Consider the following 16,308-nt stretch of genomic DNA (forward strand, 5'->3'; position numbering starts at 1 on the left):
GTGACCAAATTCACATAGCAGATGGCACATAAGGGTTCAGCATTATGTTTTACCAACTTTCTGAAGCACAGATCGTGTTTCAAGACAACTGACAGTGTAGGATGTGGTTCCTTGCACAGAGTAAGTGGACTGGAAATGTGTTCCTTCAGGCTCTGTAAGTGCAGGGGGCATGATTTTAAAATCAAGAATAGAGATGTAGCCTGCATTTTTAGAGTCAACTACAGCTGTGGACATCCAGGTGTGTGAATCCCCTAGTGTAACTATCAGACTAAATTGACTGCATAAGTCTACCTTTAGTCTGTAAATGATAAGTGGAATTCTTATCATAAACATACTCAGTTCAGTCAGGTCATGGTGGTTACATTTTAATCAAATCTGTGTCAATTAGCTTTTTTTTTCAAAATTAGACAATTGAAGACTTTCACATTAGATGTACATGATTGAATACTTTATTCCTGATTCCATGAACGTCAAAGTCACTTAATAGTACCAGGTACACTTGCCTTGTGGAATAGTGACGATTTTATAGAAACTTGTACCACATAGTATAGCTGTGACCAGAAGATTAATATCCTTATCCCACTTTTATGATGTACTTCAATCAATGTAAAACTAATTATTCACTGTAACAGAGCTGGCTGAGGACCACCTTGGCTTTGAAACTACTTTTAAAAGGAAGTAGTGTCCTGTTCTTTTGAAAACACTCAAGTTTTAGGAATGAAATCTATCCAATCAATTTAGTCGAACCGTCCACAGCTGTATGCTATAGGTAATTTAAAGTGTCTGTTAGCTCTTATGAACTGCTATGTAGTCACTGCTGAAGACAAGTGTGTGGACTGCCACCAGTCAACTTTGGGCTTGATAGTAATGAGATGGCTTTACAAAGTGTAGGCAGTCCCCAGTGAAAAGAATGTGCAGACGTCAAAACGTCCATGTGAAAACAAAATGTACTGTATAAAGAATGTGCCATATGTTTCCCGACTAAAATTGAAATGACAAATTTCAGTTTATGGCAACATAAAGTTAGTGTAAGAAGTACATCCCTCCAACTATGAATGTTGTCATTTTGTATATTGTTTGCACTGCATTAATATCTTGTTTGCTATTGAACAAACTACGTTTCTCGGATTTGTTGGTGCGAATCAAAAATACGGCATCGAATCATTTTTATATTATGTTGACTTCCGCCAAGAGCAAGCAATGATTTCCAAACCTTCCAACTCAGCTTGTGTCCCTTTAAGTTCTGGTCTCCATACGTATCAGCGTGCATTCACTCTTAGTTTTAGTTCGAACTTTCTTTTGTTCAACAAACTCATGGATGATATATTGTTGTCTTTAGATTCATTACCTTAAATTGGTTTTCGTTATGTGAACTTCTAACCTAAATTCTTGACAATGATTGCGTTTCAATCATGCATGGAATGGGAAGTAATGAACAAAAATTGAATCGAAAGAAATTGTCGTCATCATCTTGGCAGTCTTCCAGTGTATGTACATATATAAATCATGATGATGTATTTCAGTAGTTTACAATCATACTCTTGTCTGTCAAACCATAGACAGTACTGTCTGTGGTCAAACGTGTAAAAAAATTCGAGAACAATGAACACCTGTACATAAACATGTATTGTACTGTAGATAACACTATGTAAGAACTATGCATTCCCGTATTAGTCTCTGAAAGTGCAGGGGATGTGTGATGTTAAAATCAAGAATAGAGATGTAACCTTAACCACAACAATACCGAATTATAAGGGTCAATTATGCTATAGATCGTGTAGTGTTTGTTAGCTCTTATGAACTGCTAAAGACAAGTGTGTGGACTGCCATCAATCAACTTTGGGTTTGTGTTAATGAGATGGCTTTACAGGTGGCTAGCATTGTTACAAAGTATAGGCAGTCCCCAATGAAAAGAATATGCAGACGTCAAAACGTCCATGTAAAAACAAAAGGTACTGTATAAAAAACGCGTGCCATATGTTTCCAAACTAAAATTGAAATGACAAACAAATTTCACTGTTTGTGGCAACATACAGTTAAGTGTAAGAAGTATATCCCTCCAGGAATATGAATGTTGTCATTTTGTATATTGTTTGCAGTGTATTAATAACTTGTTTGCTATTGAATAAACGTACCTATGTGTCTCGGATTTTTAATGCGTACCAGAAATACGTCAACGAATCATTTATATAATTATACCTAAATACCATGTTGACTACCGCCAAGAGCAAGCAATGACTTCCAAACCTTCCAACTCAGCTTGTGTCCCTTTAAGTTCTGGTTTCCATACGTATCAGTATGTATTCACTGTTAGTTAGTTCGAACTTTCTTTTGTTCAACAAATTCATGGATGATACATTACTGTTGTCTTTAGATTCATTAAATTGGCATTCATTATTGTGATCTTCTAAGCTAAAGTCTTGAAAATGATTGCGTTTCAACGATGGAAAGGGAAGTAATAAACAAAAATTGAACCGAAAGAAATTGTCATCATCTTGGCTATCTTCCAGTGTACATATATAAATCATAACTATGTACTTCAATAGTTTACAATCATACTCTTGTCTGTCTGTCAAACGTGAAAAAAATTGAGAACAATGAACACCTGTGCATATATATATATATATACTGTACTGTAGACAACACTATACGTAAGAACAATAAAATCGGGGTAATGAGATTCATGGTACCTACACGATTTGTTTGATTTTAAAGAGAGAGATAGACAAATATAAATGAAGGAACAACAGTCTATTATTAGATGCAAGAAAGTCAGTTGACTTGATATCACTATCTCGCAGTGGATACTGAGTCCTGGTCCTAAAGGTACTACAGTCAAACGTATCTTGAATCTCACATTGTTCTTTTCACAACGCTCTACTTCCAGGTAAGCCTAAATGTTGTTATACATATGTAATATTAACGATGAATTAGAGGAAGCATTACTTTTTTCAATATTTTGTATTTGATTTTCATAAATCGTAATTTCATTAATTTTATAAAACGATGGTAGATAAATAGAGTTGTTTCAAACATCACATTGGCCGACAAGTAATAAATTTACACATGTATTCTGTGGGCCACTATATATAGATGTCCACCTCACATAATTTGTTAAAAGTTGTCGTCATGGTAACAAATTATGACAGCCGTGCCTGTGACGATACAGTAGGACTATGCGCAATATATATTTAACCGTAATAACTTGTAAAGTTACCGTGTTGCATATCTCCGACTCACCAGTACAATTTCCTCGTATCTTACAAATCGACTTGAACATAATGATTCAATTTTGTCCTTTAGATAACATGAAATCTCAAATATGCTTTCTACTGAAGGAACACCATGGGTAACTGTTGTGGCTGCAGTAACGAGGTGAGTGACGTAGCCGATCAGATTCCAGGAGTCCGAGAAATAAAGGGCACTGTTGAAGCAGTTGACGCTGCAATAGACGGAGACGCCGAAACAGCAATAGAAAAGCTGGGAGAAGTGGCAGAAAATGTCGAATCTACCATGGGGATTATAGAGGATATCGCTGGGGCAGTAGAATAATTATGAAGTGACCATCATAGACACACAGCCACGTTGATAGTTGGTTGTATAAGATTTACATCATGCATCATTTATGAATAATTTTATTGAACATCGATGGGTTTTACCACGTAGGAGGGACATTCCGAGCCACATATATACTTGGTTGTACAGAGTGAACTGTACGTACTGATAACAATATTATGTCAATGTACCAGAGACAGTGAAGAGAACATTGAGGTTTGATTTTTACTTTTAAAGTGATGTTGAAGGCTTTACTTCGTCACGATGACAAACTATGTCTTATACCTTAAGCTTTCTCTCCGAAAGGAAACACATAGTAAGGGGTCAATAGTAATTACACGAGTTAGAAGGTGGGAGGGATGGGGAAGTCAGCCTGTGCAACACAGACTTGTCATGTAATCCATAACCTGAATTTATTTTTGTAGTTGTGTTTATGTGTGCATTCGTCTGCATAAAAAGAATATCAAAGAGAGAAAGTCGAATGAATTTTTTTAAAAACATGGTTTAAATGGTGTCAAACCCGTTGCCACCATCACCATCACCATCACCACCACCACCACCACCACCACCACCACCACCACATTGTTTTTTATCACTACTACTACCACCGGCGCACCACCATAATGAATTTGTGTGCTTTGGATTTACTAGTAATTGGTTGAGCTGAAGGCCAGAACTCCCAAAGACTTGATGAGGTCAAAATGATTGTCAGCAGTGATTTTACTGATATGTTCAAAAGGTGGCAGTGGTGGGATGTGGCAGTGAAATTTGGAACCGGTGGCAGCGGTGGAATGCCAACCCACCCACTTGTAATTAATACTGAAGGCTCCTTTTACTTGCTTTTTTTCACACAAAAACTTACAGAAGATTTCGTCTTAGCTTGCAAATGCAATACATTGTAAATGTTGTACCTAGATCAGTGATCTTTAATGACATTTGTAAACTGAGATGAAATGTCCAATAATGTCTCAAAGATCAGTCCGACTCAATCGTCAGTTGTCATTTTATGTACGTATGAAATATATATGTAGATGTAATAGGTGGTAGGTTATAGATTATCCAGTTTTCTTCATTGTGTGATTTATCATGATATTTTGACAAGTACATTTCTTTTAAATCATAGCTTCTAAATAAGCCAAGTGGTACTTGAATTGTTCAGACTTTGTATTATATTCCGTGGAAATAACTGATTGATTGATTGACTGATTGATTGATTGATTGATTGATTGATTGGCTGACTGAGTACTGACTGACTGACTGATTGATTGACTGACTGACTGACTGAATGACTGATTAAATGACTGACTGACTGACTGACTGACTGACTGACTGATTGACTGACCGACTGACTGATAGACTGGCCGACTGATTAATCGATTGATTGATTGACTGACTGAGTGACTGACTGACTGACTGATTGATTGACTGATTGATTGATTGATTGATTGATTGATTGGCTGACTAAAATATCTTTGTTTACAAATATCAAATGAAGACTTGAAGAAAAATATTGACAGTATCTACAAACAGGCCCAGCAACGCCTCTTTCTTCTGAGGAAACTTAATAGTTTAAATGTCAGCAACCATGTTCTAGTCTCTGTATATCGTTACTGCATCGAGACTGTCTTAACTTTTTAACATTGTATCACGGTTTGGTAACCTTTTTGTTAGAGATAAGACAAGACTGTCGAGAATTGTAAATATATGTAGTAGATTTGTAGGGATATAAGGCTTACTGAGCTCAGAGAATTATACAAACAGGCTCTCCATAGGAAAGGTCTGTCAATTTTAAATGATCCATCTAATCCATTAAATGATAGGTTTCAATATCCGCCTTCAGGTCAACATCTGTGTGTGCCTAGGGCTCAAAAAAATACCTTCAAAAAATAATTTATCCCATCGGCTCTTGCCGTTTTAAACATGAGCATGTCTAAAACACTCACTGGGGACAGGGCTCCCACTTCTTCCAAGTCAAACTCATTTATAGCCAGTTACTGAAACGGTTGTTTTAATGTGTCTTTTTTTGTAAAGTACTTCTTCTGTGGAAGATAGTTTGTTTGATTTACTCATTTGTCTTGTAAGTGGTTTCATTGTTTTTATCGCCTGGTGCCAAAGGCAAATTGCCATGTTTTAGTGAACAATAAAGGTATATCTTATCTTATCTTATCATAATTACAAAAATATGAAGGACGTGTCATTCGAAAGTATGCAAATCCTCATAAAATGATGTAATATTATTCCAAGTAAGGGAATATCATTCTGATAGTCAAGTCTCTGTGCTAAGACTCGGGGCAAAGATAAAACTGAATGTGTTCTATACCACACCCTAATTGATACGTTTATGTTTGGAATGTCAAACTATGCAACTGACTCTTCCATTTAAAATGTGTATTGTCATGTGTCATTCAACCCGCTTGCGTATATTAGCCTTGGAAAAGGAACTACTAAACAAAAATTAAATCCAAAGATATTTACTATAATATTGATTTTATTCAACCATTCAAAAAGGAAGTATTGAACAAAATTCAAAGTGACTTCACTGCAGCTACAGGACTTCCTATGTATCAGACTATACACTGTGCATGTTTCACAGATATACCGTTAAAGTACTACTGTTATAATAAACAAATTGAGAACAGTGGTGGGACTAACCAGGGAATGTTACAACGTTGTAATTGGAAGGAAGGCAGTAAGTTTTAAGAAAACTGGACTGCTATAAAATTAATGTTGTTTAATAAGTAACACCACTGTAGAACATAAAGGAGACAGTGACACTGAGACTAGAGTGACAACAAGGCTAAGTTGTTACTGGCTTTGCTAATTGTCACTAGCAAGGCTTGTTTATTGCATGAAAAGCCACAGACCCACTAGCAAGACTTGGCCCAATGATTTTCATTCAGGTGTGCACAAAATATCACATGATACAAAGTGTCTACATTGTCAACAACAACCATCTTAAAACATTCCTAGGGATACATTATTCTATAAATGTGTAATATTCACTAATATATCTAATATCTATTTACCTGAAAAATTGATATGTGTGATATCATTTCTTAACTTATTTCACAAGTTTAATAAAATGATTGTTTTGAACCTGGCAGTGATATTACATATTATCACCACCTTTTTTTCATAATTACATAAATCCACACAAGTCACCTGCTTGAAGGTAAAACTCGTAAATTTACTATTGTGCATAATTATATACAAATCATCCAAGCATCAATTTACAAAATATATCTGTCGGGTGGTGATATTCTCTCGTTGAGTTCTTACTTTGTTAATTATAGAATGTTTTTCAGATTGCACCATTTTTTAGATCACCATTTCTTGCTAAATTCAGAAATAATGTACATACCATGTACTATTTTGAATGCTACACAACATCCCACCTGAAGACAGCAGATGAGGTTTGGTCTACAAATGTACATTGTGTAACATTCACTTCATTTCATATGTGGACAGCATAACAATTTGGTCTACAAATGTAACATTCACTTCATTTCACATGTGAACAGCATGAAAATTTTGGTCTACAAATGTAACACTCACTTCATTTCATTTCAACTGTAATCAGCTGATGAAATTTGGTCTACAAATGTAATGTTCACTTAATTGCACCTGTGAACAGCAGATGAAATAACAGTCTACAAATATAACAATTGCTTTATACAAGTGATCCATCAAGTGCTAATCCAGACTGGATACCAGTCATATAAAGACCTGTTTACAGTGCATTCCATATATGAAATACTGCATTGATGTTCCTCTATGCTCTTTGAGTTGAAAAATGTCTCTATCCTAGACTATGCCCAACTTCATCATTCACTTATGTTTCAAAGCTGCTCAATTCCAAGGTGTTGAATTTGTTAAAATTATTCAGAAGATATTTTGTTGTTACATAAAGATATATCCAGTCGACTACATTTCACAGAATTAACCAAAAAAGACATTAACCTAACCAGAAGTTTAAATTTCGAAAAGAAAATCTATTTTGACAGATATTCAACCTAAAACCTAAATTATATGTAAGAAGTAGGAGTGTACTGAAAACCAGTAGCTAAAGTTCCCAATAAACAAAAAAAAATTGAAATACTAAGCAGTAGTAGTAAATATTTTGACTAAATGTGGTCACCTAAAAGCTGTTCTAAAACCTAAATCGTCTGTTGTCAAATCACAGCAGTATAAAGACATCATTATTTGAGTGATTTAAAATCATCCAATGCCGTCAAAGCTGCATTTTTTCCAGGTGATCCCATCACACCTCCACCTATAATTTAAACAAAATCACAGAATCTTAATCAACAGATCCATTGTGGGAAATATTTTCAAATAATCTCATATTAAGTTTGGCAATACAATTCACTGTAAAACTTAGAGTTAGCAAAATAGTTATTATATCATACCCCATACCCTTTCACTAAGAGCTTGTAAAAGAAAAAGATGATACTTTTACCCTTTCACAAAGGGCTAGTAAAATAGTTGTTATACCATAACCTGCACCCTTTCACTTTATATCTGATGTGTACATCATTTGACAACATAGAAATCTCCATGGAGCTTCTGAGTAGAAAAATTTGATTTATAAGTACACTGTGATTCTCATGTGGTAATTCCTGTGAGGGGATGGAGAAGATGGTACTAGGTATGCTGCCAACAACATCATCTACCAACTCCCTAGACTAACATTTTCATGTATTTGGTTGGAGTATTGACAATTACAAGATATAGGACCTGTTACTTTGCCTGTTTGATGTTGTCATAGAGACTTCCTGAAGTCTCTGGGTACCCAACTGTATGCTATCGGATGATGCTACATACATTGTAATAAGTTAAACTGAGATGGCCATTATTTCAGTAGTTTTGATTACAGAAGTTTGGCTAAATGGCGAAAACTAACAGCCCAACAAGCAAATGTTGAATCAATATTACAAAATTATTTGAACTTGATTTAACACTGCTTGTCTGCTGGGTAAGTGATTATACCTCTACACGATATCTGATACAAAATTGAAGTCAGACTATACCTGGATGTCCTCCACTGCCACATAGATACAATCCCTTGATTGGAGATCTGTAGTTACTATAGGAAGGAGCTGGTCTTGCAAAATACAACTGATCTAGAGACATAGCACCATGGAAGATATTCTGAAATCCAATTAATCAAGCAAGGCATTCAGTATGGATTATCATTAGACTGCAAGATTCAGTGTTGTGTACGAATTTTTTTCAATCACTCATTATGATGACTTGATTCTAGTTGCTTAGCAAATAGGATAACCAAAGATGATAAATCTTTCTGAACTTGCACTGTTTTAAGACTTCCAATGTTTACACTATCTTGATCATAGAGTGATTAGAATCATACAGAGGAACCACTATCACCCACTTGTGTAATTTATCACACTGAACAACAATAGTTTAAGTTTTGTGTCTATCTTAGTAAATCGAAGCCTAAATTACCAGAGTCATACCAAAGTTCTCCATAAAGCCTTCATTAAATTACTCACCCCTCCAGTCAGGCCAAATATTCTCTCCAAGTCTGGTGGAGTCAGAATATCTCTCCCAACAACACTAGCTTTAAAACCTGGAGCATATTTTTCAATAACATCAAATACTGGACAAAGAGAGAGAGAAAGAAAAGTATTTGTTAAACAAAATTCATGTGTTATGATTTCTGAACAAAATCTTTGGGGTGAATTTCTCTTTGATTTCATTTTACTTGCAGTATGGTTTTATAACATATATACATTACATTTATCACCAATCTCAACTGTCAAAACTTAATTATCAAACATTCATGGTTTTATGAAATTCATAGACTACATTACAGATTATTTTTAGTGAGTGCAAGGACTTTAGAAACCAAATCCGTAAAGGATGTAATAACACACTTGTTTTTTCACCTCAGAGTGTGAACATCTTTTTAACGTGTGTGTAATGATAGTTTTTACTACAGCTTTTGTACATAGAAAAGCATTTTGTGTTACCTAGCCATATTTCTTATGACCAGGTTGGACTTAAAGTTGATCTATCAACAATGATAGTTACATAATGACATAGTACTTTATATCAAACTCTAACAATATACTCACTTTTGTCACCATATACTTCTTTCATATTCTCATCCCATTCCTGACCACCTTTCAGCGTGTAAGGTGTGTATTGAGTAAAGAGAGAGATCACATGGCAGCCAGGGGGTGCAACAGTAGGGTCACAGGCTGACGGTATTACCATTTCTATCATTGGCCTACAAAAAACAGAAGTAATCCATTTATCAAAGTTATACTCTGCTTTGTTTCATACCATTTGTTTCACCTATTTATTCTCTTTTCTGTATATCTTTAGAAACTGACCTGATTGGGTCATGCTTGATAACATATCTTTAGAAAATGACCTGATTGGATCACAGTTGATGACATAACGTTTTTGAAACTGACTTGGTAGGTCACATTTGATGACATAACGTTTTTGAAACTGACCTGGTAGGTCACATTTGATGACATAATGTTTTTTGAAACTGACCTTGTAGGTATAAGACCCAGAATTGCTTCTTGGTATGCTTCATCTAAATATTCCATGGACTCACAATTCATATGGATAGTACAGCTATGGTGTGGGGAAGGTGAACCATCAAGGTTATTAGGTATAGCTGTGAAATTAGGCAATTTGTCAACTGCCACTGCAAAAAGATACAAAGTTTGGACTTCAAATATCAACATTTCACTACATAATGATGTTGAATTCATATTAATTTACATAAACTGTCGCTCTGTAATAATACATGTAATCTTACCTCATTCTGGAGAGTCAAAATATAACAAGGTCAATTTTTTTCTAATGCATACATATAGTACTATAAATGTAGAATATGGAGTAGAAATCAGTGTTGACCAAAAAATCAAATTATTGTTTATCTTTATGGTGCACATAGATGGTTAGTCTGTAAGGTACGCCGTGACGGGGCGCCCTCAACCATCGGCCAACCCCTAACACGTGTGAGAGGAGGCCGATGAGGGCGAAACGTCACGACGTATCTTACAGTCTAATAGATGGTAAAATTCTATTTCAGGTACTGGGAATTACAATGACTCAATGTCCATTCATTCATTTGTTGCATTTGACATCTGTTGTATGTAAGTGTATATACTTAATAACCAAATTTCAAAGACAGGGTTACATCTTTTCTTTCTTTAGGTTGAGTTCCATAGATGGAATTGTATTTCAATTTTAAGTCTCGGTTCTAATGCAATGTTATTTGGCACAGTAGGCAGTGAGAGTACTGACTGTACAGGGCTATGGAAATACTTCACTGCTACAGAAGACTACACGAATTCATGTTGTAACCACATCCTGTATATTTTGCTGCCACTGTTTCTTAAGGACAGATATAAAAATTTTGTTTTTGATAATTCCATGGGTATCACTTTATATTCAGTGAGGGTAAGATTGTATTTGAAATTCCTTGAAGTTGAAAAGTTTACCAGAAATTAAAACTAAATGCCATCTTGGCTTAGGGATTATTGTAAATAAGGGCTTAAATAGTTCAATTCCTAATGATTATGGCTACTTTAGTTCTTACATGATTTGTAAAACTTGAGACTTTGATAAACAGAGATAACATCAATAGGTTTTTTTTTAAATTCCTAATTTTTCATATTTTTTATTCTTGTAAAACCATTGAGTGGTATGACAACCTTAAAACATTTTCCCTTTTTCCAGGAGTGGAAAAAGTACCCTAGTTTACGAGTATGGTTTTCAATAATTAAGAAAAAAGGAAACTTTATTTTGCAAACTTACCGTTGATTTTTGTAACTGGAGAAGTATAATCAATTTTCCTGATTTGATCTAAGAAATCTTTGGACAAAGCATCTTCTTCTACCAGGTTACAATATGTGACTTTAGGTGTAGCATTTGACAGAACTAGTTTGGATCTTACTTCTGTACCATCGGTTAAAACAACACCACAAGCTGATCCATCTGACTGCAGCAATACTCTCTCTACTGGCTGTAGATTACACAGAGAGGAGAAGACATTTTACATGGTGCAATGCAAGGGACACAGTCTGTAATGTTATGATCTAATATCTGTGCCATTTGACAAAACACCACAAGCTGATCCATCTGACTGTTACACAAAAAGGTATACATGTAAATTTCCATGTTCTTATATGTAAATATAGTTGCATCAAGGAAGAGACTGTGCAGATTTGGTAATACTTGCTGTTATAGCACCCGATACCACCCTCTGGGAACAAAGCCCCACCCATGTCTCCTTCAGTGTAAACTACACCTAGATTTTACCTTGTTTGTGAGTATCGTAGCACCATGAGACTGTGCAGATTTGGCAATACTGCCTGACACAGCACCCATACCACCCTCTGGGTACCCCCAGGCTCCTTTCATACCATCTATTTCACCCATCACATGATGCAATAACACATACCTGTAATATATAATAACAGTAATACACTGATGAATAATTTCTTAATTCATTTTCACCAATGATAATCACCATAATACAAAAATGAGGTAATGTGGTGTTGGAGGCAATATATAGGTTGTTACCAGGAGCAAGACCACCTACCTTTATACATGCTATGTAAGATGCTCAGCAAACAGTGCTAGACACCGGACAGATGTGATTTGTATGACTTTTTTGAAGGCAATTTTACCTTTCACTAAAGGATTTCAGATTACGTCCTCAAGCACATAATATGAATGTTTTTATTGACTTCATATGGGAAGTTTAGACAGAAAGTGCAAAGGACCCATGTTTATGGATTTTTTGCAAAAAGAGTGACAAAATTTTGCAGTATAACCATGTTCACCTTCCTAAGATTGTGAGATGGGTATACAAAACCATTTTTCATTGTAACTTACCCACTTCCTGGTGTTTTGGGACTCAACATTGCACCAATCACGGCATCCGTTGCAAGTGTAGCCTTCAGAGGTTCCGACTCAAACCAGTAATCTAATACCTTTGTTGTTGGTGCAGTAAGTAATTCATAGAATGCAGGGACGTCCTTTCCAAGCTTTCTACCTACAAAGATTTGATAATTAATAATTAATAACATTTAATCAAATGGCTGAAATTATGAAATGACTGATTTGATAATACAAACATCAACATATTCTATAAATCATTATACTACTGTAACAGTGATCCGCCGGGTCCAAGCTGGGATACAAAGACTGTAGTATGTAAACCATACATATAACAGAAATCTGCAATTTCAATATCAAATGCCAGACATTGTACTAAATATTCTTTCACAAGGCCTTTAATTGTAGGAAAAAATAGTAAAACATATATCACATTTTTATTTTATTTGTATAATTTGTGTCCTATAAGTCAAAGGGCTGGATGTGGTTGTTCTTTGTAAACCTTATTTAAGACCAGTATCATTTGCTAAGTTCACATAAGACACCTTCATAAACAAATAACATAAGATAACACAAGGAGAATATATGGTTGTATATGGTTGTATATGTGAATAGCAAATTGCTATAACACTGCTGGTATTATGTAATATGTTATGTAATTCAGCTTTGACCAGAGAGTAATTTACTGAAAGACATATTTACATTCAGATACTCTTACTAATATAAAGACATTGTATTTATTCCCTTTAAAGCCTCACTTTGGATCAGGATTAAAACATGGATGTAAAATTCAGTGGTTTGGCAGGGTTATGGAAAAAGGTCACCCAGAACAAAAAAAAATGATTCCATGTAATCCTTATTAAGATAACACTAATGTGATGACTTGGGATTGAAACATAGCCCTTTAAATTCATTTATGTTCATCATGAAACAACTACGCACAAAATCAAACTGGATTTGATGTCAATTATTACAGTATAAAATTTGGTTAAAAATATCAGAAACAGTAAATTGACATTTTATGATTATCTGCATTCAGAATCAAATTATAGTAATTAAACTATTTGTAAATGAGCCTGTTAGTTCTCATATGACATATAAACTTTTTCCTTAAGTCTCTTTGAAAAGTGAACCTGTACATGTCTGTGTGTCATACAGGATGCAATATTTGCACATACCAGTGGCTACAGCTGCCTTGACAGGTTGCAAAGCCTTGAACCGATCTATCAATGATCCTTTCATTAGCTTATCTATATCAACAGGTGCAGCATCTAATAATGGCTCTATAGCATCGGCTAAATGACTGATGACTTCCTCATACTCAAAAAATGCCTGGAAGAATTGAATAAAAGACATCATATATATACACACTAACTCTGTTACGTACACAGGCACATAACATATAAAGTAGATATCAGGACGGTTTGGAAACATGAAAACATACTGAAATCCTTCTAAACTCTTATGACACCTACTGAGGTCTCCTAGAACCATCCTGACTTAGCATATCTCCAGGAGGTCTCTTAAAACACATGCACACGATTTCCTGGTTGAATGAAAAAAATATTGGGCAATACAATAATTAGACATCTTCAACCATAAGTCATGAAAAATTTGGTTCAAAGACAATGTCTAGGCTTGTGATATAATATTGGTTATACATTACCTCAGCATCTTTAGCAGAGAATTTTGCAATTTCTTTTCTGGTTTCTTCCTTGTTTTGTCCCAGCAGAAGGTAACTATTTTTACCATCCAAAATAGGGGTGAAGGAAAAGCTATCTCGTAAGTGCACTTTGAGACCATGTTTCTGTCAAAAAAAGACAAGTTACAAGGCTATGACAGACATGACATAAAGTTTGTCAACAAACCAAAAGATATTCATCCTACCATGCATGTCAGTGTTTTGCTAAGGTTGGAGAACCCTAGTAACAGAAAGGGAGAAAGTGGCAAAAATGACAGTGTTTCTCCATACAGTCTATGGTAATTTTGTTTGGGAACCCAGGTAAAATGACATGGGAATCTAAATAGATTTTACCTACATTAATACCACCCTTAGCAAAAACACTGCATACGTTAACTACTGAAATTTTACACTCAATACCTTTAGTTCCAAATCCTTGTAAATTTGTGGTCTCAGCAAACTCAGAAGATAGGAACACCTTGAAAACTTGAAACCTGGTAAAAACAGAAAGTATGAAAATTGTATCCATGAAGGAAAAGGTCGGCAGAAATTGTCAAGATAACCATCAATGTCTTCCAAACTTAAAAGTAAAGAATTTAAAACTAATGCCAACATTTGGGTTATGTGACTCTTTAGGAAGAGGGTAGCTAATTTTGTAAGATTTATTCACATTCCAGCCAATTTAGTGGACAAAATTGATACCGTGTCAGCATAATGAACCAAGATTCTCTGTTCTTGGTCTCTAACTTAAAGTATACTGAAGATATCACTGATCAGTGCCAGTGATCACTGAGCCCTTTAAGAAAGACACTGCATAGCATAGATGCCAAGGAAAATAAATATCATCAAGCTAGAAGGTCTTTATTCCTAATGTCATTCAAGTACAGTAATCTGTTTCTACTCCTACCACCACCACCACCACCACCACCACCACCACCACCACTACCACCACCATCACTTTACTGCTATATAAATGTAACATTTGTTTATTACATTACAATGGCACACCTGGTATAATTTCTTCAGTGACTGCAGCTCCACCAATCAGATGTCTTCTTTCTAGAACCAGGGTTTTCAATCCATTCTTCTGTAAGTAAGCTGCCTGTTGATTGAAATTTACATAAATTTGCAGTCACATGAATTTGCAAGGTGTATACATGCACATATGTACATGTATATACATACATACATACATACATACATACATACATACATACATACATACATACATACATACATACATACATACATACATAACACACACATACATAGACAGGCAGACACACACACACACACACACACACACACACACACACACATAAGTACACACACACGAGGTCAACAAGGTCAGTGTCCTCCCTGACCTATCAATTACAAGACTAAGTGCAATCACCTGATTGATTTCATTTATCATTCAGTAAACCTATCATAGGTTTTATCATGTAATGTGACATGTTGATATCACTAATTGATTTCAGTGGTTTAGCCTGGTACCAGAGTGACAGTCAACATTATAGACATAGACATTATTTCCCTAAACGCTAAATCTTCCAATCCAATATTACACTAAATGTGCTACTTACAGTGACTAATCCATTGTGACCAGCTCCAATAATGATAGCATCATAGTCTTGATTCAGTGCATCACTCCTGACTGATGCAGACACACTAAAACTTCTGGCTAGGTTAGCTTGTAAACAGCGCCCTCTAAGTTGACTCCTCAGTAACACCTTGAAACTCATGACTCTTTGAGTAGAGTATATCTAGATGGTGTTATGATGATCAAAGTATTCCCAGGTCAACTACATGCAATAACAAAACTCTGAATTATTATAAAGGAAAACAATAATGTAATGGAGATAAGGACAAAATCAGATTATGATTAAAACCTAGGTATGAAAAACAGTTATTTGGCAGAGATATAGAAAAAACGATAACACTAATATTATGGTGACTCAAGCCTGAAACTTAGCAAAATTTTTTGATACTGAGCAAGAAGTAGATGGGAGTCTTTTGACTTGTCTGTTATGAGGGTTAATAAATAAATCAATTAAAAAAATATATGCTACAGAAACATGTATAAACCAAAATCCTTATCGACAATTCAGTGTGTATGACTGTGGATGTATGTATGTCTCCCTATCCATACCATGGTATGACAGTAACAACTAACATCACTATTT

The 16,308-nt window shown here is 35.1% G+C and overlaps 1 protein-coding gene across 1 annotated transcript; it reads right to left on the reverse strand.

Moving 5' to 3' along the window:
* Window positions 1-7,701: 7,701 nt before the first annotated feature.
* LOC144446302 (pyridine nucleotide-disulfide oxidoreductase domain-containing protein 2-like) lies at window positions 7,702-15,867 on the reverse strand. The gene is made up of 13 exons (XM_078136050.1): window positions 15,709-15,867; window positions 15,134-15,227; window positions 14,546-14,619; window positions 14,111-14,251; window positions 13,623-13,776; window positions 12,442-12,601; window positions 11,863-12,004; window positions 11,359-11,566; window positions 10,084-10,240; window positions 9,654-9,808; window positions 9,069-9,175; window positions 8,586-8,706; window positions 7,702-7,828 (listed from the first exon to the last, which is right to left on the reverse strand). The coding sequence occupies exons 1-13, from the start codon at window positions 15,865-15,867 to the stop codon at window positions 7,755-7,757; spliced, it is 1,746 nt and encodes a 581-aa protein (XP_077992176.1). The 3' UTR covers window positions 7,702-7,754.
* Window positions 15,868-16,308: the final 441 nt, after the last annotated feature.

Source organism: Glandiceps talaboti, chromosome 15 (genome assembly GCF_964340395.1).
Source record: "Glandiceps talaboti chromosome 15, keGlaTala1.1, whole genome shotgun sequence".
Taxonomy (NCBI): domain Eukaryota; kingdom Metazoa; phylum Hemichordata; class Enteropneusta; family Spengelidae; genus Glandiceps; species Glandiceps talaboti.

Excerpts from the sequence above, each read along its gene's own strand:
- LOC144446302 (XM_078136050.1), bottom strand. The coding sequence starts at position 15,867 with ATGAGTTTCAAGGTGTTACTGAGGAGTCAACTTAGAGGGCGCTGTTTA. Across the intron at positions 14,252-14,545 it reads ACAAGGATTTGGAACTAAAG|AAACATGGTCTCAAAGTGCA; the intron begins GTATTGAGTGTA and ends TTTTTTTGACAG. Across the intron at positions 13,777-14,110 it reads TCTCTGCTAAAGATGCTGAG|GCATTTTTTGAGTATGAGGA; the intron begins GTAATGTATAAC and ends CAATTCTTCCAG.